Source organism: Sander vitreus, chromosome 24, assembly GCF_031162955.1.
Source record: "Sander vitreus isolate 19-12246 chromosome 24, sanVit1, whole genome shotgun sequence".
Classification (NCBI taxonomy): Eukaryota; Metazoa; Chordata; class Actinopteri; order Perciformes; family Percidae; genus Sander; species Sander vitreus.
The window spans coordinates 1,227,265-1,252,500 of record NC_135878.1 but is presented as its reverse complement, the minus strand read 5'-3'; the positions used below and the strand labels follow the sequence as shown (position 1 = coordinate 1,252,500).

Genomic DNA, 25,236 nt, shown 5'->3' with positions numbered 1-25,236 from the left:
GGAAGGGCATGACTTTGTTCTCACTTTAAAACCATTTATCCACATAGTAGGCAGGCTTTCTATACCGTACATGTACCACGAAGAAATAACATACTTTTCAATACGTGAGGCTCTTGCTGCATCACCTTGTGGCGGAGTATTATTTGGATATGATTCAGCACTTTTTCTCCCTGATTTGTCTTTTATAAGCGTGCACATGAGTACTTACAGCTATTTTGCGTAAACAATTGCGGAGATAAACTGTGATGAATATTTAAAGAGTGATACGAAACACATCTTATAAAAGGACAAATTGCCAGTGCAGTTTGGCACGGTGTCAAATCCAACAGCTGCTGATGTTTTCATACAAATGGAAATGAATATGCTTAATTGCTGCAAACTAGTTTCCATTTCAGGGAAAAAGGCACACCTGCCTGCCCACACAAACATCACATAAACACAGAGCGCTTTCATATTAGAAGAATAAAGACAACTTACAGTCCACATCATCAAAACTGAGAAGCAGCACAGCTGGAACTCCAGGACCTGCAAAGGGAGGGAAAAGAATATTTAGTTTGCAACTCAATTTTATTAATAGTGTCAAATCATAACGAAAGTGATCTCCGGACACGTTATGCGTAACTGTAATATCAGAAGTGAAGGGGACAGATTGTTCAAGACGATGATTTTTATTGATTGATCCTATCCTGTTTGTCTCTCCAAATCACAGATTTCAAGCAGCCTACATTTCATTTATGATTGATGGAAACAGACATTTCCATAAGCAGTTCCATACTGTTTTACTGCCTGCATCTCGCCCAATGCCTCCAAACCTGTGGCCTCTGGCACATTCTAATGCCACTATTCTGTCACATACACTGATCTTAATTATTGCATATTTTAATGAGTTTTCCTCCCTATTTTTTTGGTATTTATTTCTATTATATAGAAAGTTTATCAGTTAACTGAGTCTATCAATTAACTGACAGAACTTGAGCAACGTGCACACTTGCCAACTTATGGTGCGTTCAAATCAACTTGGACGTGTTGTAAGAGCACACACACACACACACACACACACACACACACACACACACACACACACACACACAATGAAGATGACTTAAGACCACAGACATTTGGTGCAACAGTTTTGTAACACAAGATGCTGATATACTATGTACATCCTGTGTTGACACATTCTATATTTGAAGCTGCATTTCTGACTTATTTGGACGGTTAAGAGGCATTATTCTAAAATTTCAGACCCATCATTATACCATTTAGGAAGTTTATTGGAGCTATCTAGTATCATTTCGGGAGCAGGGCCCGGGTGCTACTGCAGATTCCCTACTCGAAGCTTCCCCCCTGACGCAGTCAACGCCAAGTCAACTGATGACTACAAGCGACTTCACGCCTTGCATAGCAACCATCTTTCATCTTTAAACTGTTCACGTGTATCTGGTTGATGGTGGGGTCCCTGCTAGTGAATGATACTATATGTAATTCTTTGACTCTGTCTCTGACCTTTACAGTGCAGGATGGCGTGCTGTGCCTCGGGGCTGACGTCGGCGTCAAAGAACGAACACCCTTCCTTCAGTCCACAGGTGAGACATCGCCGTGGAAACAGGCCGAGGGTGGACACACTGTCGGAGGCCAGAGACAACAATGTGCATCACACACACATAGAGGGAAATGTCGGAGAAAGAATGAACCAAAAGCTTTAAAAAATACAACGTGAGTCAAAGATTGAGTGTATTTTACCTGTATAAATGTCTTTGTTGTGCAGAGTCCTCTGTGCTCAGAAAGTATCTGTGTGGAGGAAAGCAGAACAGCTAAAGTAGGACAAGGTCAGAGAGCCATTATACATGTAACTAGGCACTTCACTGTTGCGGCTGACCAACCAGAAACAGAGATTTATACAATGATAAACCCTGCGGCTCACATGGCTTGTTAGACAATAGATGTTTTCTAACCATTTCTACAGAATACAGCTGAGTGTGTATTAGTGGTAGTTCTTTTACTGGGGGAACAGACAGATATGGATGCGGCACAAATAACCCACTTGGCTAATCACAAGCTAAACATTGTTTCTTGGAAAATTGGAAAATTGCTTTTATCAGGATAAAAATCAGGCGTCTCGCAAAAGTGTTTTCTTTCTTTCATCAGTTCAATATTTTAATTACACATTGGCAACAACAAGACACCATATATACTGAATAATACGTGTTTTTCAGCTACAAGTCTACAGATCACCAATCGGTTTATTTGGGCAGCCAAACAAAAGCAAATAATTGCTGTAACTGCAGATTGTTAATGAAAGGGGACCCATGTATGGACTAATGTCCCAATATTTAGACTGCTGGACAATAAGAGGACACTAGTTTGGAGAGATTTTGGGAGTAAATCAAACTGAAACTTTTTTTTTTTTTTAAGTTTAGTATTGGCAGAAAAAGGTATGAATGTTTTCTTTGTATTAAAAGTGAGAAGCAAAACTTACATGATCTGGTTGTTTTCATCGTAAGCAACAATTTTTGTCACCTCCCAGTCTCCTGACGTTAAGTGTCGAACTTCGTCGTGGTCACTTCGTAACTGAAACCAGAATCAGGTCGAAGGATTGGAAACACCAGAAAGTACACCAGGTAGATACATAGGACTTATAGTGGGTTATTAGATGGACATTTTCTGCACAGGGACAATAACAAAGAGAGTCCTTTTGGAGTCACCTTTTTGGAGAACATTGTGATGTGGTGGAAATCTCCGTGACCTCCTTGTTTCACGGGCAGAGTGAGGAAAAACCTGCTCCTGTCCTGGGAGAACAGCGGCTCCTGTCCCTGCACAGAGAGACAGAGGTGACACACTTTATGCATGACTAGATCCTGCTGTACTCTTCCCTTAATAATGGACCGTATATTGCTGCGAGGATAACACAGTAGGTATATACAGTCAGGACCTCATTGTTGTTAAATACTGTTATGAGGAATGTCTGTGTTGAGGTTTACCTGCATGGAGAGCCACGTCTCTGAAGAGTCCTCATGTCTCTGAATTAAAAAGAAGAAAATGAAATGAAAACATGACAATATGACATATAGACATGGCCTCCGGTAGTGCAGCATGTTACACCAGAATCGTGTATGTTATATGGAGATTCAGTTTGTCTTGTTTTCCAAAGAGTTTCTGATCAAGCAGAGGTTATTTGCATTTAACTGATAATTAATCTGATTTATTTAGACAACTGTGCCACCACAGTAACCAATGTTTGGGGAAAAATTGACTATTCAACTATTGACTATTTTTTTCTAAAAAAAAATGTTACAAGCAAAAGCCCTGCATTCAAAACTCTACTTAAGTGAAAGTACAAAAGTATTATCAGCTAAATTTAGTTAAAGTATAAAAGTTAAAGTACCCATTCTGCAGGCTAACTTTCTCTGCCAGGGTTATATTGTTATAAATTAGTATTTCATTGGATAATTATTACTGATGCATTGATATTTATAAGGCATTTTAGTGTTGAAGAGCTGATTTTATGTTCTACTGGTAGGTTTCATTACCTGAACAACATCATATTTTAAATGCTCAATATAGTTTAAAAAAAAAAATCTGATCAGTAAAGTAATAACTGTAACTGTTCAATATTTACCTCTGAAATGTAGAGAAGTATAAGTAGAAAGTATCTAAATGCTCAAGTAAACTACAAGTACGTCAGAATTACACTCTATTAAAGGTACTTTTCAGTGGGAGTGTAATATCTCCTAACACCATATTTGACCCCATCGCCCAATCAGCAACACCCACCTGAAGACAGACTCCTATGGTGGCTTCACACACCGTCAGCACTGATGCATTCTGGGGCCGGTTGACCCACTGCACTGCCAGGTGAGTATTACCGAGCCACTTCACCATGGTGATGTAGAAATCGCTGCAGAGGAGACACAGAGGAGAGTCAGACGTGCCTTTGTGTGTACCACTGTGTGTGTGTGTGTGTGTGTGTGTGTGTGTGTGTGTGCGTGCGTGCGTGCGTACGTGCATGTGTGTGTGTGTGTGTGTGTGTGTGTGTCACCTGAGCCTGAGCTGATCTGGAGGCTGCAGTTCTTGAGTGTGTGTCGCTCCAAACAGGTTGACCACCGACAACTTGACGGCAGGATTTCTCTGACCGGCCTGAAGGTTTCCGACAGAGATGGGAAAGTTATTATTACATATTATGTGGAGATCAATACATCTCTCTACAATGTCTGTTTGTCCGCTGGGTGTGGATGTCTTTTAAATGACATCTCAAATGTGCACAGTTAAAAGCTTTTGCAAAGAAAACAAAACCCAAACATGTTTTAATTGTTTTTATGTATTTCTCTTTAACTTCACACATGATGTAAGGACTTTATTTCCATCAATCAAGCTGCAGCAGACGTACCATAGGATATGGGTACTGTAGTCCTTTGGGATAGGTGTTGCCGGTGAACTGGGGCAGAACCATTTTGGGTACCAGGGTGTCGTTGATGGTGAGGAAAGCCAGTCGCTCTCCGTCAGGCGACCACCAGTGAGCCAAGTGTGAATGCAGAATCTCCTCTGATTAATAAGAAAAAGACACAAATAGTCCACATTTGTGTCACAGTTCACAAGGTGCTAATGACAAATAATGTTATCATTGCAGATGTGCTGGCTTTCTGCACCTGTAGTTCTGTTTTATAGTAGTTGTATCTTGCTTTTCTTGTAAGCTGTTTAGACATGGGCTTCTGTAGTCAAATGCATCTTTGTACAACGCTACAAGTTAGGTTAAATCCAATTAAAACTGGTTAAAAACTAAATAATTTGAAAGGGAAACGACTGGTTGCTAATTTTATTGGTAAAATGGTACACCACACTTATTCTGCTCTTTCCGTCACCTCAGCCAAATGGTTACAGTCTAAAGTAAATGCACTCAGAAACACACAGCTCACCGTAAATCTACAAACGGAGAGGATTCTATAATGTCCCCCATCTGCCCACGTCTGTTTGTGCAAAGACCATCACCACGTTGCGGAATTTGTTTGCACAGCGACTTAATGGATTCTAGAGGCTTGTTGTTGATTTTGCATTGCCATTCTGATTTTTGATATTTATCTAGTCTGCTCTGCTCAATTCTTTGAAAGCAAAAGACAAATCTGAACTGCGGACGCACAGTGTACACTCAAAACTACATCCTCAGCCACCCAACCTTTTGAGACAGATGGCCGCCCACTAAGAGCAGGGTCTGGCCGAGGTTTCTGCCCGTTTCCGCCGTGGCACCAAATGCTTGCTCTTGGGGGGAATTGTTGGGTCTCTGTAAATTAGAGTGTGGTCTAGACCTACTCTATCTGTAAAGTGTCCTGAAATAACTTCTGTTGTGATTTGACGATATAAATAAAATGTTATTGAAAATCAAATTGAATTAAGTCACACAAACGCTTCCAAAACTGGAGCTTGAAGCATTCCACCAGAAGTTATCATCAAGAGATTCATCAAAAAACGTGTTGACATGAGTATTACAACCATTAGTGGCAGAAGAAGTAGCCTACTCGATTCCTTCACTAAAATCAGTCAGATTTTCAGTCTAAAAATCTACCTTAAAAAACTCTCATTTGTGAAACACCCAAAACACCGAACGCAGCCACACACACCTTCGTACAACCAGTCGGCCAGTCCGTTGAAGATGACTCCCTCCATCCCAGAGGAGGTGATTCTCAGAGAGTTGCTCTTCACATCGGACTGGTAGTAGATGTTATTCTCAAAGATGTAGATCTGAAGAGAACGAGGAGATAATGAAGGTACTGATTTTACCCTCACACATGCATGATCCCATTTCTAACTTTTATTTTATCAGTTGTGTTCCCTGCTGCTGTTTTTCTCCTCGACTTTTACTTTGTTGAGTTCTGCTTTCGATGTGTTTACTGATTTCCCCTCTGATGAGATTTTGTTTTTTTAATATTAAAGCTCCTGGTTTTATCTCACCATGGTGCAGAACGTCTGTGTTTGTTCTTTCTCTTCCATCAATGTTTTAATATTTGCATTTGAAAATACAAACAGGATCAGTCCGACACATCCTGCAGGTTCACCAATATCCTGAGTCCTTTTTTCTGGAGTTATTTATTTTCACCAGCTCTGTTCTGAATATCATCTAGACACACAGCAGTCATTTTGAGTTGGGAAACTTTTCCTGGATCAACTAAGCTCTGCCATACTACTGCTGCTGCAGACCTGAAGACACATCGTGCAAATGCTGGTGGCATCAAATAAAACATTTATCATAAAGGCATCCTGTATCAGAATGAACAACACTGGCCTACAGGAAGAGTCTGAATGTCTGAATCTCACTATAAAAGGTAAACCCTTTAAAAGATGCTGCAACCCAAACATAGAAATATTAGGACTAAAAGAGCACAACAACATGTTAAATAAACAACTAAAGCTACCACACAAAAGTAAAGAAAGTGTTAAAGATGTAAAAACTGCTAATGAAGCACAAAATCTGACGCTGAAACAAATATAAATGCACAAATATTCATTCTTCCCTGAGGATGCAATATTCTAAGATTAAAAAGCTTCCCAGTATTGGCCGATTAGAAGTATTGCCAATAGACTACAAATCAAAGAATATTATTAAAAATAATTAGCATGGGTGTTTTATTGGACTTGGTCTTCCAAGTGAGCCTTTCTAGGAAATTATTATAAAAAGGACTATGTCACCTATTGGCTCAACAGAAAAGTCCTCACTCATGAGTATAAGAGGCATGCTGAGGGTAATGTAATGTAGAAAGTCTCACAGCTGGAATTAGGTACGAGGCAGAGCACACTGAAAAACAGACAAACACAGCACAGCGAGGATGAAAACAGAGCCTATACTGTAAAAACTGAAAGAAGAAATACCTCCGGGGAGACGAGGCGGGATGAATTTATATAAAGACAGCAAGGAGAGAAAAAGGGGGAGAAGCAAAAGAAAAAATCACAAAAAACAAACAGCCTTACCAGCTGTTGTCCTTGTCTTCCCCAAGCTGCGTGTTGGAGCACCGCGTTGTGAACCTCCGGAGGGTTCAGCTCCCATACCTCCCTGACACACACACACACACACACACACACACACACACACACACACCAACACACACACACTACATTAACAACCACCATCTGTTTCTGAATGCCACTGTGTGCATGCATCAGGTAAAGCGAAGAGCATGCTCACCTGGTGTAAATGTTGTAAACGATGTAAGACGCCGTGTATGAATATCTGTACATCTGCAACAACAGTTCAACTCATCACGTAATGCAAACAAAGATGTCAGTCTTATCTTAAGTCAAGAAAACAACAAGAAATATGAAACTCAAGACATCCACATGAGGAAACGTCGTCACTAGAGCAGCTCATAACTAACAAAAGCAGGGAAATAACAAGACAACTACAATGGAAACTCATTTCTCTTTGCATCATTTATCAAAAAACAAAAACATTTTTTAACTTCAGTTATACATTTACAGATATTTTGATTTAAAAAAAAAGTTAAATATATACTAGGTCTAATTGCTGTTCGTGTGTGCAGCGTCACGTAAAGTCTCAAGCTTCTCAAGTAAAGTCATGTCTGCAGATTTTAAGTGACTTATTACAACACACTTGTATTAAACTTCCATAAAGTCAGGGTACTTGCAAGAGACAGATTAGATTAAATTAAATTAGTGCAGCAGAAGTCGAGATACCCTGACCTTTAGTTCCAAGGCATGATCCGAACTCCAAAAAAACTGCATCCTTCCCATAATACCACTTGATAAGTCTTGTCTTTTCCTGCCACGTACTTCTGATGCCTTCTTCTTTCCCCCAGTTTGTAACGCAGAATTTCTATGATACATTTTTGTCTTCAACACTTCAATGTTTCTTTTTGGATACATTTGATGTATTATTGGTTCCTTCTCTTTAGGAGTAGTTTTATTGTATACCTCTTGAATCGTTAAATGATTTGAGGCGTTGGGTAAATGGATGCTTCACTATCAGTCTAATGGTATACAGAGCTACTGCACATGAGTGTTTTTAGACACTCATGTGCAGACCAGACGGAGATCTGACTGGTTCGGAGTGTGCTGTCCATTCAGATGTGTGAAAGAAGGTTTATTTCTCAAAAGGATAAAGACTCTAAACCCCTTAACATCCAGTGTTCCTTTTCCCCCCAAAAGAAGCTTTGAGATTGAAAAGAATCCTCTTATTTCACTTTGTCGGACGGTATCATATATATTCTGTATCATCTTGCTCCAGCTCTGCATAAAAGCTACATGATGTTTACACTGAATAAATATTAAGACTCCATTACATCAAATGGAAAGATGTGTCATGTATCATTTATACACATTTTTCCATACAGACATAATTCTCCTATAATGGTGCATTAAATGAAACAAATTCAATCTAGAGCAACTAAAAATCTCAGTAAATTGTGTTACTCGTACCTCAAGGGGATTTCACGTTGCCCTGGCAACAAATAAAACTGGAGTGCAATCAGTTAAGCATTAATATGCAGAAGAGGAGTGAAGTGTGCAGAAAATAATGCAGAAGAAATCAATGTTTCTATCTAGGTGCACATTTGAATCTTTTTTTTTTAAATATCAAAAACGCATTAATCTCATTAAGTGACCATGATACCAATTTGATATTCCAGAATATACTGCAGGACACTCAGACGTCCTCGTCTGGTCTCTGAACCGGAGTCTAGATGCATCTGTTTGCAAACAAATCTAAAAAATCAATTCTAGAGCCTTGACTGGAGAGAAGAAAAGGCACACCGAGGATGACGTTAATACACAGAAAAACACACTAAATACCCAGAAACATAAAGTGAAAATGCACAAACACACACACACAAAGGCTAACAAAACAGAAACACAAATAAATCCACACCTGTTTGGTACAGATGGTGCAATTTGGTTTGTGCGTGTGAAGAATTCATGCCAACTGTTGATGTGTGCTCGGTCCAGCCGAATCATGCAAAGGCCTAAAGCTAATCTTTTCAATTCTAGTCAATTCCAATTTTAAGAAGCAGAGAGCACCAAAGTGCTCTTCAGAGAACAAAGGAGCATACATATGAATAAAATCAAGCAAACGTGAAGATACACAGACAGAGTTTGTGTGTGAGCATGCAAGTAAGTGAGTGACAGATCCCTTGGGTATTGCACAGCAGCATGATGCAAATAACAAGCTGCCGGGAAATAAACAAAAAGCAAAAAGAACTGGTGATGTTGACGATGATCCACAACTCTAATTGTGTGGTCACAAATAAAAAAATAAATAAAAAAAACACCAACGCTGCTGCGATCTTTAATATTCAAATGTTCCGGTGATTTTAGGGATAAATTTCAATTTGAAACTCACCTGTTTGACATCGTACGCGAAGAGTGCGTACTTCAGATCTGCAGAGAGCGAGTACTTTACCACCTTGAAGGCCACCTGACAACAAAGAAAATAATGAGCAGAAGCTCAAGTTTAGGTTTGATTTGCTTTAATTGTACTGCCCCATTTTAGCTTTTTGTGAGTTGTCTTTGCTTATTTGTAACTAACTGGGTTACTGTTTAGTTTTTCTTTCGGAGCAGGGTGCCATCTTGTTTGGAGGCCAGGCAGCCATGGTGAGGTTCTTCACTGTTTTGCATGTGAGTAATTGCACGGGGACACGGTATAGATGGCACCGTTTTGCTGTGAGGACTGGTGTGTTGCACCAAAAGTGATAGCGGTGGCACACCTGAACACTCCTCGGTGTAGTCTGCCTCTCCACAGGTGGCCTCTGCTTGGTTGGTTTATAGGTTATTTTGGGCTTAATTCTTATATGAAACATGTTTTAACATTTCTATCAAGGCTGTTGATGATGCCTCTGCCTCCTCAGTAATGAATCTGTGCCTTTCTCTCCAGTTTCTCCCATTAATCAATGTTCACAGTATTTCATAGGGTGCGATTCCCTAGGTGGCATTGGTTCTTTCATTCAAATTTCCCCCTCATTGGTGACCCTTGCCACATATGACAACAACAGAATGGTAACTATTCATAAGCTATGCAAACATAACCGTACATTAAAACATTTGTAAGATTAGTTGGCAGGAGATTGATGTTTTCAGCATGCTAACATGATCAGAGTGATCATGCTGACATTGATTGCAGGTATGTTTACCATGTTCGACATCTTAGTTTAAGCGTTAGCATGCTAACATTTGTACTGCACACAAAGTGTAGCGGAGGCTGAGTTTTTGCAGGTATTTGGTCAAATTTATTTTTTCACCGAATTTCATCGCAATCCATCCAATAGTTGACAAAACCATTCTCTAATAAACTGTTAATCTGGCGCCAGAGGAAAAGTCAACATGACGCTGAAGAGCCAAAACCTATAGAAACTTTTGCTAATTGCATAAAAGTAAACTTATGATTTGAATACTTTCTGAATAGAAAAGAAAACATGAGAAAACGAGTGATTCTCAACGTGAACTGATTTATACTTGACAGGTTATGATTGCTCTTTTGTGTCTGCTTACATTGTTCATATTTTCAGCTTTCATCACCATGACAATGACAAAACACACCAGGCAAAAACTAATCTTGCAACTAAAGGCCATAAAACCACGAGGGAGCCACAGCAGCTTTTGACATTTCTGGGAGAGGACGAGGTGGACTGGGTTTTTATGGACGACATTTGAGAAATGTTTTGCAGTGAGACAACTATTACTCAGACCAAAAACCATGCCTCATTAAAAAAATATGTTTAAGTCATACAGTATAAGATTCTTTTGATGGTTTTCGTACAACATAGTCATTAATTTAGCTATTTTCTGGGTGTGGATTTCACTACTGAAAGCGATGCAGTCAGTTTGCAAATAAGTGACTTCCATTATGGCTACTTCTGCTTTTTAATTGTGTTTGCATAGTTTGACAAGCTTACCGCAGGGCCAAAATCAATCATCAAATCCCCTTATGCAACCAAAACAATTCTGCAAAAGGAACAGAGTCCAAACCCTGTTTATCAAACAATATGATTTACAGAGAAGGTGAGAGAATAAAAGGTTTAGGATTATAATGATGCAATTGGCAAACGTTTGCATTTGGCCATCTTCAAATAAATATTCCTGGTTGGATTACAGCAAATTTTAAAGCATTCAAATGATAATCCAATTACATACTGACTTATTGGTTCACAACAAGGTGATCTAAACGTAGATATGACCATTTTACTGACTATTCAGTGATTTTGAGAGCACAAGCAGCTAAACACTAATCTTGAATCATATTTGAAAGTGAATAGCTGTCTTCCTGTTGACGGTGTTGAGGTGAGCAGATTTAGGGACCTTAAAGCCCGAGCTCTTGGTACATTCCTCTCAGCAGGATATTATTATATTGTGAGTCTGCAGGAAAGTGATGAGGCGCTGCTGCCAACTCTGACATGTTTCCTGCAGCCTCTGGGGATCCAATCACACCGGACAGAGTAGAAGATCTTAAGAATGTTGAGGCCAGCAGCAATGTTAGGAGGCCTAGTCCCTTATGCATAGAACATGTCTTTTCTATGAAGCCCCTCATAAAAACAATGCAGGATAGAAAATATATTTTGGGCTCGGTTTTCCTTAAAAGCGTTGAACGTGTTTTTACAGTAATCAGAACTTTATTTTCATTTTGTAACTACAAAATCCTAGGAATCAGTTGGGTACATACGGGGCTTGTGGTAGGTTTTAGTAAATGTTGTACTTATTTATATCATGTGTTTTATGTTATGTGTTATAGTGGATGTTCAAGCCTGTGTGCATTCTATTTCACGCCTGATTGCAAGACAAACATGTTAATGCGTCAGCTAAAACTGATACAAAATTGCTTACATTACAGTAACTGCTTTGCCACAACAAATTCTATAGTAGTAAATAAAATAAAAAATAAAAAGTTTATTTAAAAATTGGGGTAAAAAACGTACAAACGTGCTGTTGGTCAGAATGACTTCTGTCTCGTTGGAGGCGAAGTTGAACTTGATGACGTGACCGCCCCTGTTCCTGTACACCACCTCTGAATCTGAGAGAGCAAACACAGAAAGACAAGCAGCAGCTCAGAACAACACAATTGACCTGTCAAATATAAAAGCAAAGGTCAACTTACTGTATGTGTAAATAAAGAGGTTCTGTACCAGAATAAGAGGCAGTGAGATTTCTGTAGAGCTGCAGAGAGCTGAGCTGAAACAGGTGGATCTAATCTCGTTAGAGTCTCTTATGGTTGACTTTTTAAGTTTGAAACCCTTTTTAGGGAACGTACATAGAAAGGAAAACAACTGAGGTTATAACGTTGAATATTATTTTCCTCACATGTAAAAAATTTCTAAATGAACGGTTCCCACGTAAAGTTGTGTTTATGTATCCTGACAAGCCAGACCCACATCCAGATGTTGGATCTGGGAACTTACCATTGGCAGGGCTCAATCCGAGGGGCGGGATAAACGGTTGTCCTTCAAATCCCCTCTGCACTCATAGCCAACCAGAGCAACGCTAGTTGATAGATTCAACTTTTGCCGTATCTGGTCGGCAAAACTCTGAACACATCTCGCTTTTTTAAGAATGACTGAATGGCTGAACTCCTGGGACCCTAAAATACTAAAATAAAATCATGGATAATACATAAACATTTGCATTTTCTTTTAATTGATGAAGGACTTTCACACAGGTGTTTTCACTTATTCTAGCTGATTAGACTTCAGCTCTGGTTGAGTGGAGTTTTTGGGGAATTATACGTTAGGATCTGGTCAGAGCATGTATATGACCTCATGTCGAAGGAATTGGATTCTTTTGCAGAGATGAAGTAGCCTATATTTGCTGGGGCTTTCATGTTGAGTTCATTTTTTGAACTTTGACACTTGTGTCTCCTGACTCTCCTCTTGGCAGTGCTGAAGGAAGAGAACGATGTACATATAATATATAACGAATAATGTATTATCCTGCTCTGAATATGTCTGTACAACAATAGCCTCTTAGAAACAAATGTGTCAGGTTATTGTTTAGCTGGTTATCTGCCAGCCAAACGGGTCTAATTAGTGAAACACTTGTGTGGGGATAATTCATGGTGCACTTAAACAGTTAAACCAGGATAAATTACAAGATAGGACGTTTTACTGCAACAAACGATAAACAATTGGTCAATTGTGCACCATATTAATGGAACTAAATCCATGTAACAGTTATTCGCTGTGTTTAAATTATTGAAACTGCCACTAACGCGTTGATTCACGTGTCTAACGAGAAAAAGTAATGTGGCGTTAGATCCTGGTTTCCACATTATCTCCCAGTGGCCTCTAAGGACTTGATTACCTCAATGTGTAAATTGAAAAGGACATCAATCAGCAGGATGGGTCAGACATATGATTGTAATGCTATTCTATTCTATTCTAAACAGGAAGCAGCTGCAGCTTGGACTAAAGGAGAAAAAGACTCTCCCACCCCCCTCTCTGATTTCTGTTACACTGGGGATTCTACCATCTCATTAGCCATCGCTCTGAACTCGGCCGCCTGTCCACTGGGAACATTTGTATTTCACAGCCACACACACATAGCTATGCTATCGTTCGGTTACAAGGTAACAGTGGTTTTCTGAGTGAACAGACTCTCCACAGTGTTACATATTCCAAATGTACGGGGGATTGACCCACCGCGGCAGTTGATGTGGATATCACTTTTAAGACACGCCACTGCGTGGCCCGTGCCAGGGCAGAAAAGGCCCCGGTGTGCATGGGTTTACTGATTAACATTGATGGAGTGGCCTTGCCCCGGAGAGATAGTCTCTTCACCAAGGTTACCTTGTAACCAAAAGCTCTCTATCATATCGAGACTATCTCTCCACAGAGTTACATTTCCCATATGTACGGGGGACACTGTCAGACACCCCGCGAGGAGACAAAGGACACACACACACACACACACACACACACACACGCCTGGATTTGTCTTATAGCACGTAGCTCATAGCTACACCATCCAGACCAAATGTCGCATTAATTCACCTCCTACACAAAGACAAGGACAAACGCACGCGTACACAAAAAGATTATTGTGCATCTCCTTTACTTCCAAGCTTGTTCTAGAAGTATGTAATGTCTGACTTTAAATTCTGAACTAGAAGCAGCTGTGCCTCCTCTCTCATGAACTCCTGAAACTCATTTGGAGTGAATTTGTGGCTGATTACAGGGGAGGAAACCACTCACTCCTGCATGAGAACAGGCAGCTTTTCAGGCTGAATGTGCATTGATAAGAAAGTGTTACTAAAAGTAAATATGAAAAAAAAAAAAAATGATGGTGAGGTTCATGTGAAGGATGCCAATTCAGAGGATTTCTTCTTTAAAAAAAAGTCAAAACCTTTTGTCTTAAACCTCAATTTTTTTCTTTTAAACATCCAGTGGCATCACTCCCAACACTGGAATGAGTTGTTGCTTGTAATGTCTGGTTGTCCACATGCTTTTGGCCACGCAGTGTCTTTCTGGAATCCCCTGTGTATCTGTAACAGAGTTATGGGATTGTAGAAAGGACTCTGCCCTTGCTATTTTGCTTCTTATTTTATTTTACATAACATCATCATACAGAATACATTATTCATGTTTTACTCATATGGGTCACTACTCAATATGTAGCCTATTGGTTGTGCAAACCTCATCAGCAATCATATATGACAAGCCAAGCAGCGATAAGCACTCAACCAACCTCTGATTGGACACACACACACACACACACACACACACACACACACACACACACACACACACACACACACGCACGCACACACACACACACACACTCTCGCTTTCTCTCTTGTGTAAGTACCTGGTTGATATCTTCATCCACGGTTTAATCTGATATAAACAAGCTCTGCTTAACATTAGGAATACACATGAATAATTCACTACAACGTATAGGAATGTCAAAATAGATATAAGCAATGAAACCATCTCTACTGAGAGATGATTATATGGTTCAAAAGTCAGTGTAGCGTCTATAAAGATAATGATGATGCAAGAAAATCCTTAATACGCACAGAGAGCAGCATCAAATATTGACAATGTTTTTGCACTGCACAAAGGCCTGCAGCGTCTCCACAGTAATACATATTGTTCTGTTTTGTTTATTTCTGTCTTCATAGTAGAAAATAAAAGCTTGTAGTCAAGCATAATGTATATTTTCCATCGCTTTTAATTTGATAAATTCAACAACATAATCATGCTAAGTTTCCCTTTCGGCTCTCGGTGCGTTAGTGAAGCTTTTTACCTTTGGACCTTTGTTGCCCCCTGTTTCTAGTCTTTGTGCTAAGCTAAGCTAAGCGGCTACTGGATGTAGCTTCATATTTACCAAATCCACATATTGTACAACTCTTGGCAGGAAAGTGAATCAACTGTCAAACTAAAAACAAAATCAGGTGTTCCAACATACGTCCTACATGCAGGAAACAATGAACATACTTTATAATAACATACTTTATACGACCAATCCCCCCGGATCTGATCAATCTTATTTATTTGCATTCATCACTCATTTGTGCTGAATTTCACTCTGGAGGAACATGCTGTGAGCAGTCAGTAAAAAGATTTGAGCACTGATGTTTGATTGTTTTGCTCTGGTTTCCTGACGGGTTTTGGGAATATGATCCTCATGACATTCAGCCCTTGTTTAAACTCAATGTCCTGATTTTGTCTCATATTATTTTGTCTTTTTGAAGTGTTCTGAGGTTCCCTGCCTCTCTTCTCTAAGTGTCTCTTGTTCTATTAAATTAGGGGTGAGCAGCTATTGACGCCAGACTCGGATGTTAGAGGAGAGAAGAGGAAATGAGTTGCAGGTTGTCAAGAAAGTAATTTCCATTACAGACATGTTTGAATTACACCCGCAACACCTTCAGGAGGCCCAGCACAGTAAATTCATCCCAGACATGCTCGTCTACTCAGGCTCTCGGCTCTCATCACACCCACTCTACATTAGATTTACACCACACAACATGTCAGCCGGTAATTTCCTAACTTCATCATCAGTCTCAATAAAACAGCTAATAATGGGACAGCTGACCCTGTTGGGTTGAAAAACCCATTATTGTGGTACAAAACAAGTCACTTCTCACTCTCCCAGGTGATGTAATACAGACCTCAGCTAACAGCTACCGAACAATAAACAGTCAATCCATCACATAACTAATGATTGAACTTCTGTCCAAAAACCTGATTTGCACACTAACAATATATTAAGTAAAGGATGTTTAGACGAACATTTCTTTGCTTGATCAATACCACTCTCATGTCTGTTCATTAAATATGAAGCCAGGCGCTCTTTAGCTGCTAAATGCTCTGCTATGTCCGCCTGGTGTTTGGTGCTGAGCAGGTCGTGGACAGGGACGTTTTAGTGCTTTTCTTTGCTGAAAATAGCTGCCTGCTGTGGACCAAAAATTAGAGCTGCAAAGATTGATCAAGTAATGGATTAGTTGTGAACTGAAAAAAGTAAAACTTCTCTGAAATGTAGATATTTTGTAGTTCCTTCATCTCCTCTGTGACAGTAAACGGAATATATTTAAGTTGTGAACAAAACAATACATTTGAGGACATCATTTTTCACCATTTTCTGACATTTTATAGACCAAACAACTATTGATTAATCAAGAAAATAATCGACAGATTAATCAACTGTGAACGTAATCGTTAGATGCAGCCCTGCCAAAAATTAAGCTATGAGAGCAGTGTACCAAAACAGTGAGCTTAAAGATGCTAATAAAGATCCTTAAAACTGTGGGAAACTCCAGAATCAGATGATAACCTGTGATCGGAAATCACTTTGAAGTTCAAATGTATGTCCCTGCCTTTAGGAAGTAAAATAATGTCCTCACTAGCACATTTATGTGTGTGTGTGTGTGTGTGTGTGTGTGTGTGTGTGTGTGTGTGTGTGTGTGTGTGTGTGTGTGTGTGTGTGTGTGTGTGTGTGTGATAGAGGCCGTCCCAACAGAAGCTCATAATGAGTAGCCACAGGCCACAGGACTAGTCATTATTATTATCTCCCTGTAGAAGCGCAGGACACAGCAGGCGGTGGATCTCTGTTCCCTATCCAGAGCAGGAAAGCCATCTTTCAGTGTTCCCCTCCACCTCTGTCCTTCTGTCAGTCCCTGCAAGTCTCCAGAAAGGTGTTGTGGATATATTTAGTCATCCACTTTCCTGAATTTACCATTAAAGCTGTAATTGCGCTGTCATGTCAACAAACTGTCTTTCAGTTCAGCTCCTTCAGCTGTATAGCCGCTATTTGTTTTCCTCTTTCTTCCTTAAGCTATTTTTATTCTTCTCCCAGCTCGAATACAAACACAATCTGTCACGCTGTCAAGATGCCAGTTAAACAAGACACACATTTGAGATTCTCCACATTTGGACTTAAATAGGGAAACGTGGAGGAATGATGCTCTCTGCACGATGACATGATAAAGCCCTCAGTCACAGATCAAGGTCTGTGCTGTAACACCTCCATCTTATGTAACACGTAAAGAATAATGTAATGAGGAGGTGTTGGCGATGTGGCCTGGAGGAAGATTGGGGAGGAGAAAGGTCAGTGAACTCAAGTGGAAGCAACATTTCTCCTGCTGTGAGGAAAAAAAGGATGGGAGAACTGTGAATTTACTGCTACTGTTAACGTTAGATTACACCTATTTGACACCTTTGTTTAACGTGCAGACAATCCTCCAAACCATGCGATGATATAGGTCATTTATTCCTCCCCTCTAATACGACCCACAGATGCGTTTCATAAATTAGCGCCCCCTAGCAGTGGCAGGAAATACAACCTACAGGAGCGGTTTCCATCCTCACATCTAAAACAGAGAACGAGAAACTACTGTTGCACAAAACCAGGATAAGGGATTAAGCCGGGATATTCATGTTATCCTGGATGAATTTAGCTTGGATTTGGTTGCACAAAAGCAGGTTGAATTAAACCCAGCCAAGTAACCATGGAGATTTATTCTTTGCAGCTAGCCTGCTCTAAACCACACTAACAGCCAGGCTAAGATTAATCCTGGAGTCTGATGTGTTAAATCAGCTGCCGCTCTGATCCGAAATTAACATGTTTAACAGTTATTCTGTTGTCTTCTGAATGTGTTCTGCTTTATTTTTATTAACATGCATTACTTGTCACTATTGCGGTCACAAGTTTGATGTAAATCCTACTATTGCAGTTCTTTACATGGTAAGAAATGGTTGCACTGGCACCGGAGATAAAGTGGGACAATGTGGAGGAAAGGGGCTTTTCCTCTCCCCGCTGCTCTCCCCGTGAAATTTGCCTCGTGCAACATGGAGAGACGGGGGGAGGCAGGGGGGTCCTCCCACACCGTGCAGCGGACTCTAAAGGAGACTTTTAGTGTCAATAACGACGACAATGGCACCTGACCAAATGCCCGTATTTTACCAGATGGGAGTGAGAATGTGTTGGAACGTCACAAAGCTTCTTAATCTTTTTATTTTGGTGCTGTCACGCATCTGGGAGTGAGAAAAAAACCCTGAATAATAGACTATATTGTTTTACAGATATGCTTACAGTGTGTTTTGAAGTCACTTTCTTTTTCTAGTTTTTGTCCAGTCATGTTTGTTCTGTATGAACATTAATTGTAGAAAGATATTTAGATTTATAGCTTATATAGATTTGTGCATATGGTTGTAAAACATATTCTCTCATTATGAATAAGGGTTTGAAATTAAGCCTAGTCCTTAGGGTAAATGTCCCGAGGAACATTAATTCCCTCTGCTCACTTTTAAGGCAAAGTAGGCTAAATAATAAAATGTTTATTTATGTAGTGCTTTACAGGCTACTCAAAGACACTTTACAGTAAAGCCAGCACATTTAGCACATAAAAACAGATACAGCAATACAACCAACACATAAAACAAGCATATTAAAAGCAATTAAAACACAGTGTACAACTTAGTAAAAATGTGGAGTGACTAGTAAGTAGATCTTTTTAAATCCTTACACATTGTTTTGTCTGTTGGGCTTTTTTTCTCTGTCTGATAACAACAGCCGTATTTCTCTTTTTGCATATTATATGTGTCACCTCACCTATATGTAATTTTCCATTAACAGCTGCTGCTCAGCGGGTTAAAGATATGCCTAAAAAAAGATATATCTTCTCCATTTCTGCATCAGTAAATCTGTGATGGATACCGTGGTCTATTTAAGAAAGTCGTGGACGTGCACTTATCCCAGCTATCTACACCTGGCTGACACAGCTTCACCTTCTCATCCTGGCTCGGCAAACGTGCAACCGATTAAGCCGCGATGAGCGGACCACACTAAGTCAAGCTGAGCTTTTTCAGTTATCCTGGATTTCTTCATTCTACTTTTGTGCAACAGGCCCATGGTTGCTTAACTTAAATTCATATACTTAGGGACTGTTCGTTATTTATTTAAGGGGCCACCGGAGGAGTTTTGGGACCTTTAGCCAAAAAAGACCTGACCCTCCCCCAGCAATTTATCAATACCTTCTGTACTAGTTTGCGCTTGGCAAATAGACAGATCCCCATTGTTTTTTAACAGCCATGACTTGTGTGACTAAACCTCTGCATTCTCATCAGATACATCCCACTCCTCTGTTATGGTGTGGCGGCCATTTCAGTAGATTTACTCACTAACATTGTTGTGGAAACACAATAAGCATGGAAACTAAATGCACACTTCCTGCATTACTGCATTACTTCAAATACTAAGTTACTCCTCTAGTAAACTATTATTCACATGAAATAAAACAATAAAATATTGAGACCATTCAGCAAGGCACTCTGGGTAACATTCAACACACAAACTGGTTGCTATGGACTCAGTCACTGAGGCTTCATCCATTTCGCCGTTTAAACAAAGTGGAATAAACGTATAAAAGTCCAAATCTACACAAAACCCGCAATCAATTAGTAAGCTGACATCACATGTGGCATTTAGGAAACCTTTACTGCAACCTTGGCACGGTAAGATGTCCAGACATAGTACAACAGTCACTTTCGTTTTTTGCGTCCTGCTGCTGCCATCGTCAGCCAGGAAATACTTTTTTTACTAAAGCAGTATATGAAATCAGATGTATTACCTACCACCATTTAGTTCTTTTGTGTTATTTAAGATATTTATAAAATATCTGATCATGTCAGACGTAATTATTCCACTCATTTTTTAAACAATGTAATTATCCGTTTCAGCAGCTCCCCCTGCCCCCCATCAAACTCATGGGTCAGACCCATCTGGTAGCGAAGGAGGGCCGAGACTAAGAGCTAGATGGAAAAATATGCACCAAACAAGCCACTTTGAAATGTTGCTGTTTCATGAATACAAAAGTTGGGTGACCCCCCCCCTCTGGACTGAAAAATGTTGGATGACCCTCCCCTCAGCAAAGAATAAAAAGACATGACCCTCCCCTATTGTCCTCCGGTGGTCCATTCCATAAATACCGAACGGTCCCTTAGCAAGCTTGGTTTTCCAGCCGCTCTACTATTAAAGGTCCCATGGCATGAACATGTCACTTTATGAGGTTTTTTAACATTAATATGAGTTCCCCCAGCCTGCCTATGGTCCCCCAGTGGCTAGAAATGGTGATAGGTCTAAACCAAGCCCTGGGTATCCTGCTCGCCCTTTCTCCCTTTACCTCCCCTTTGTCTGCTTTGCCCACCCAGAGAATTTGGCCCACCCATGAGAGAGAGACATCATGGCATTCAAACGAGCAAAGTGGCAGTTGGTCAAGGCTTCAGATACAGTATTAGGGGACCACTAAGGTCTATATAAAGAGACTTCAGATACAGTATTAGGGGACCACTAAGGTCTATATAAAGAGACTTCAGATACAGTATTAGGGGACCACTAAGGTCTATATAAAAGAGACTTCAGATACAGTATTAGGGGACCACTAAGGTCTATATAAAAGAGACTTCAGATACAGTATTAGGGGGTTCACTAAGGCCTATATAAAAGAGACTTCAGATACAGTATTAGGGGACCACTAAGGCCTATATAAAAGAGACTTCAGATACAGTATTAGGGGACCACTAAGGTCTATATAAAAGAGACTTCAGATACAGTATTAGGGGACCACTAAGGCCTATATAAAGAGACTTCAGATACAGTATTAGGGGACCACTAAGGTCTATATAAAGAGACTTCAGATACAGTATTAGGGGACCACTAAGGTCTATATAAAAGAGACTTCAGATACAGTATTAGGGGACCACTAAGGCCTATATAAAAGAGACTTCAGATACAGTATTAGGGGACCACTAAGGTCTATATAAAAGCATCCAAAGAGCACCATGTCATGGGACCTTTAACGAAGTACAGATACAAGATGGTGTTTAGTAGTATAGTAATTAAATACAAATGCTTATTAAATACCAAAATATGTTTCCAAAAGGACTATTATTGTATATGTACAAAGAAATATGGACATCTTCAGGAAAGGAAGTTTGCAGGATCACAAACGAGAAAAGGGATGCAGTTTATGGTGCATTAACTCCAGGTGCAGGTACAATAATACACAGGGTTATCTCAGTTCTGCTATTGTAATGCAGTATTCTAACTCCTCTGGCTTCCAGTGAAATGTAGGGCTGATTAAAAGATTTTATTGAGTACTTTTTATGCATGCTGTGCGTTTGTATCTGCAGGAGCTGAACTGACTCAGGAATAATTTACCAGAAAAGAATCTGATTACAAAGCTCATTCTCATTCAACTTTTAATATTCTAATGGCTGGGATTTAATATTTCATTTAATCTAATTAAGGACTAAATGTAGACTGGGTAAATCCAGCCCGATCTGCCAGCGATTTGATTTCATCCTGCAGCTCAGGCTGGAAACCTGTACATGTATCTAGCCTGCTTCCGTTACAATTTTGCGGGGACCAATCACAAACAGGCCGTTGATGCCGCTGTCGCTGCTACGTCACTCGGCTCGTGAGACGCGAGCTTGTGACCAGGAGGTCGTCGGTTCAATCCCCAGACCGACAGGATAAAAAATCTGGGTGGGGAAAGTGAAAGAGCAGCACTTGTCCCTCCCTCATCATCACCACTGAGGTGCCCTTGAGCAAGGCCCTTAACCTCCAACCGCTCCAGTGGAGCTGCTCAGTGGCCAGCAGATCAGACTGTGGTTGTACTGGGCAGCTTCCAGGTATGAATGTGGAACTGTGTGAATGTGATCAGGGGAGTTCCTGCAAAAGAGAGGCTGCCTCTCAGTGAACTGCCCCTGAATAAATAAAGGTTAAAAAAAAAAAATTTAAATGCCTGCATGTTCAATCTTGAGCTTGGTCTGGTGATAGCCAGACTAGACTAAATGTGTATGTAGCACTGATGCAATACATACAGGTCCTAGTTTAAAGTATTTAACCTGTGACCATTGCACACTGTTACCAATAAGCACTGTATTAGTATTATTATAATTATGTGTTATAATTCTTGCTTGAATATGGTTTATCACAGGGTGGGAGGATGTTTGACCCTGAGTCACTGCAGGCTGTTGTTCTATTGATTCAACATGACACTGTGAGGCCATCTGTGTTTGAATATGCAGGTCAGCAGGAGTTTATTTGTTTGTGCATGTGAAGTGATGAATAACAGAGAGATGTTTAAAAAATAGGGGTCGTGTTCACTTTATTCTCATTTAAGTTCAGTTTTAATCTTAATTATTTGCATTTTTTGTTTTTATTACATTTAATGTATTATTTTATGTAATTACATTTTTAAGTTTAAGTGAGGAAATTCATTTGCGGAACATGAGAAAGCAGGTTTTATTACCTTGTATATGAGATTATCAGGAATCCTTCGACGTTGCAGCATTACCAGCTCCTTTTGTAGAAGCTGATCTTTGGGAATAAATGGTTGTAATATACATGGAGTTAATAATGCCCGCGTGTAGTGAAACCTCAGGTGGAGAGATTCTCATATTTTATTAATGCACTTCCCACAGTGCTCTGAACTTTTTACCCAAAGAACTTGTTTTTCCTCCTCTGGTAGGAACATAATTTCTACCTGGGGTTTGATTAATTTTTATTAAACTCATATGCGCAGTGCCGTCTAGCACTAAAAGGATGGAAACACTTTAAAATGATCTTTATAGTTAGAGGGGAACAATTAACCTAAACTGATTCTAATACAACATTTAGGTGACATTCTTTGAATTGTTTTTTCAATAAAGTCCGGAGCAGCAGGTCTCATTAAGAAATGAGTGTAAAGATGTTAAAACCCCACTGATTTCAAACTAGATGTCCAACCTGAAACCGTTCCATCCGATCTGAACACCTGACAAAAGAGCACATATTTTTTAGAAGATAAAAATACCAAACCATGTGATGTCACCACAGATGTCACCCCCGTACTTCCTTCTCAAAGTCACACTGTTTTGTTCTCCTCTGTTCCATCACCACCACTGTTCTGTCCTCACCTCCAGATTCTCCTCCTGAGCTACGTGACCTCCATTTCTCTCCCCCCTCCTTTCTTTGCTATTGTCGTCACTCTTCAAGTTTGCTTACAGCGGAATGCAAAATGTTCACAGTCGTTTTCTGGAGAATACTGTTCAAATGGATTCTGGGAAGTGTAGTAAATCCAGGGTGCCTTAATATAAATTCCATAAAAGCTTTAAGCAGAGTCCCCATATATTGTGTTATTGTTTTCAGGAGAAGTTGGGCTACTTAAAAGTGCTATCAGTTTGCGTGTGAGTTGTACTATATGTAGCTTGTATGAATGATTTTGTCACTCTTAATGTTTTTTTTGTTATCTTTGCAGTAGTCTATTTCAATGGAGGTTAAGCCGGATGTCCTTCATTTCAGCCTGATGTCCATCACCTTTCTCTTTCTTTGTGCTGGCATTCTAAACTCCAGCCGATTTACGAGAACTATGGTTAACTGCTCCTCACTATCTGTCCAATCTGAGTTTTCAGTTGCACGACTAAAACAGCTTTTGAACGTACACATGTTCCACCAAAACAAGTTCCTTCCCGAGGCGCCGCTTCCTCTGCAGCGCTGTGGAGGAAGGTCTGGCAATGTCAGGGATGTGAGACAAAGGAACCCAAAAGCACAACTCATTGGGCAAAAAGATAGAAGCAAAATGTCTTTTACTTGAAGCAAAAATTCAGGCAGGCTAAAGTACTAAAAGGTTAAGGCTGAGGCGAAGTCTGAAAAGCATTAACAGGGTCAAAAACTCGGTATGGATCAACTAACAAGACGCTGGAAAGCTATCTTTGCAGTACTCACCGCTGAGCCACGTGGCCTCTGGGTCGTGGACGCTGAACTCTGGTTTGTACAGATCGGCCACAGTTAGCCTGGTCTTGCTGCTGCCGGGGAGCTCCGCTGGGAGGAAACACAGCCAAATCCAGTCTATTCTTACAGCTTTATCACCAAATAACAAACTGAAGAGTGGATAGCAGTAAGTTAGCATACGCCCGACATACCAGGCGTGAGGACGACCACAGACATGGTGATGAGCGAGCAGACCGCCACGATCACCAGCAGGGAGATGGCGATGCCCTTCCAGTTCCTCTGCGGGGGATTGACGTCCACAAACTCCTTCAAGCACATTCACAAACACAAACAAGTTAGCATTGCTGCATCCCACCACTTAGATAAGTGGATACAACTACAAATTTATACAAGTACGTGGACATACACGTACATTATACTCACATGTGAAGGCTGTCAATTTAAAACCATGGGCATTAATCATCTGCTATGACAACTTCCAGTCTTCTGGTTTCAGGCTTTTCACCAGATGTGTTAATTAGCAAATGTTAGCATGCTAACACGCTAAAGCCCCAATCAGACAGAGTACATGGTGACTCTGTGTTGTTTCTATTTCTTTTTTAAATAAAAAAACTAGTATTTTCCTGAATTTGTAAAAGGGAGTATACCAAGTAAGGGTTAATGCTTCTATTTTTGTTTCTATTGTCATAATAAACAGAAAAATATGAGGCGTGATTTCATGTTTCTTATGGGATATACCATAAGATACAACACATCATGTTTCAAGCTGACTTGTTAGTCTAGTATCAACCTACAGATGAAATGAGTTCTTATAACTTGGACAGTGAAACGAGACTATAATGCAGCTTACACTCATTCTGTCTAGACAGAGCGGTGATTATCTACCAAAAAGAGCCATCAGAGTATAAAGCTTTTTGTGCACAAAAAAGAGAACACTTGGGTTTGACATGAAAAATATAATCCTAGCTTTTGATTTTACACTTTCACCCTTTCAGATGAAGCTCTTAAAGAGACTCTGGAATGTCCAAAACTGTAACATTT

At 40.0% G+C, this 25,236-nt stretch overlaps 1 protein-coding gene across 1 annotated transcript in view; it reads right to left on the bottom strand.

The window, feature by feature from the left end:
- LOC144513005 (inactive dipeptidyl peptidase 10-like) overlaps positions 1 to 25,236 on the bottom strand; it is a 55,176-nt gene that overhangs the window by 9,367 nt on the left and 20,573 nt on the right. Inside the window, 16 exon segments of the mRNA XM_078244046.1 lie at positions 478 to 525; positions 1,507 to 1,625; positions 1,744 to 1,791; positions 2,480 to 2,571; positions 2,706 to 2,813; positions 2,982 to 3,020; positions 3,775 to 3,898; positions 4,040 to 4,137; positions 4,388 to 4,542; positions 5,613 to 5,733; positions 6,958 to 7,039; positions 7,172 to 7,224; positions 9,341 to 9,415; positions 11,907 to 12,001; positions 24,190 to 24,285; positions 24,387 to 24,501. Coding sequence (XP_078100172.1) covers positions 478 to 525; positions 1,507 to 1,625; positions 1,744 to 1,791; positions 2,480 to 2,571; positions 2,706 to 2,813; positions 2,982 to 3,020; positions 3,775 to 3,898; positions 4,040 to 4,137; positions 4,388 to 4,542; positions 5,613 to 5,733; positions 6,958 to 7,039; positions 7,172 to 7,224; positions 9,341 to 9,415; positions 11,907 to 12,001; positions 24,190 to 24,285; positions 24,387 to 24,501 — 1,468 coding nt within the window.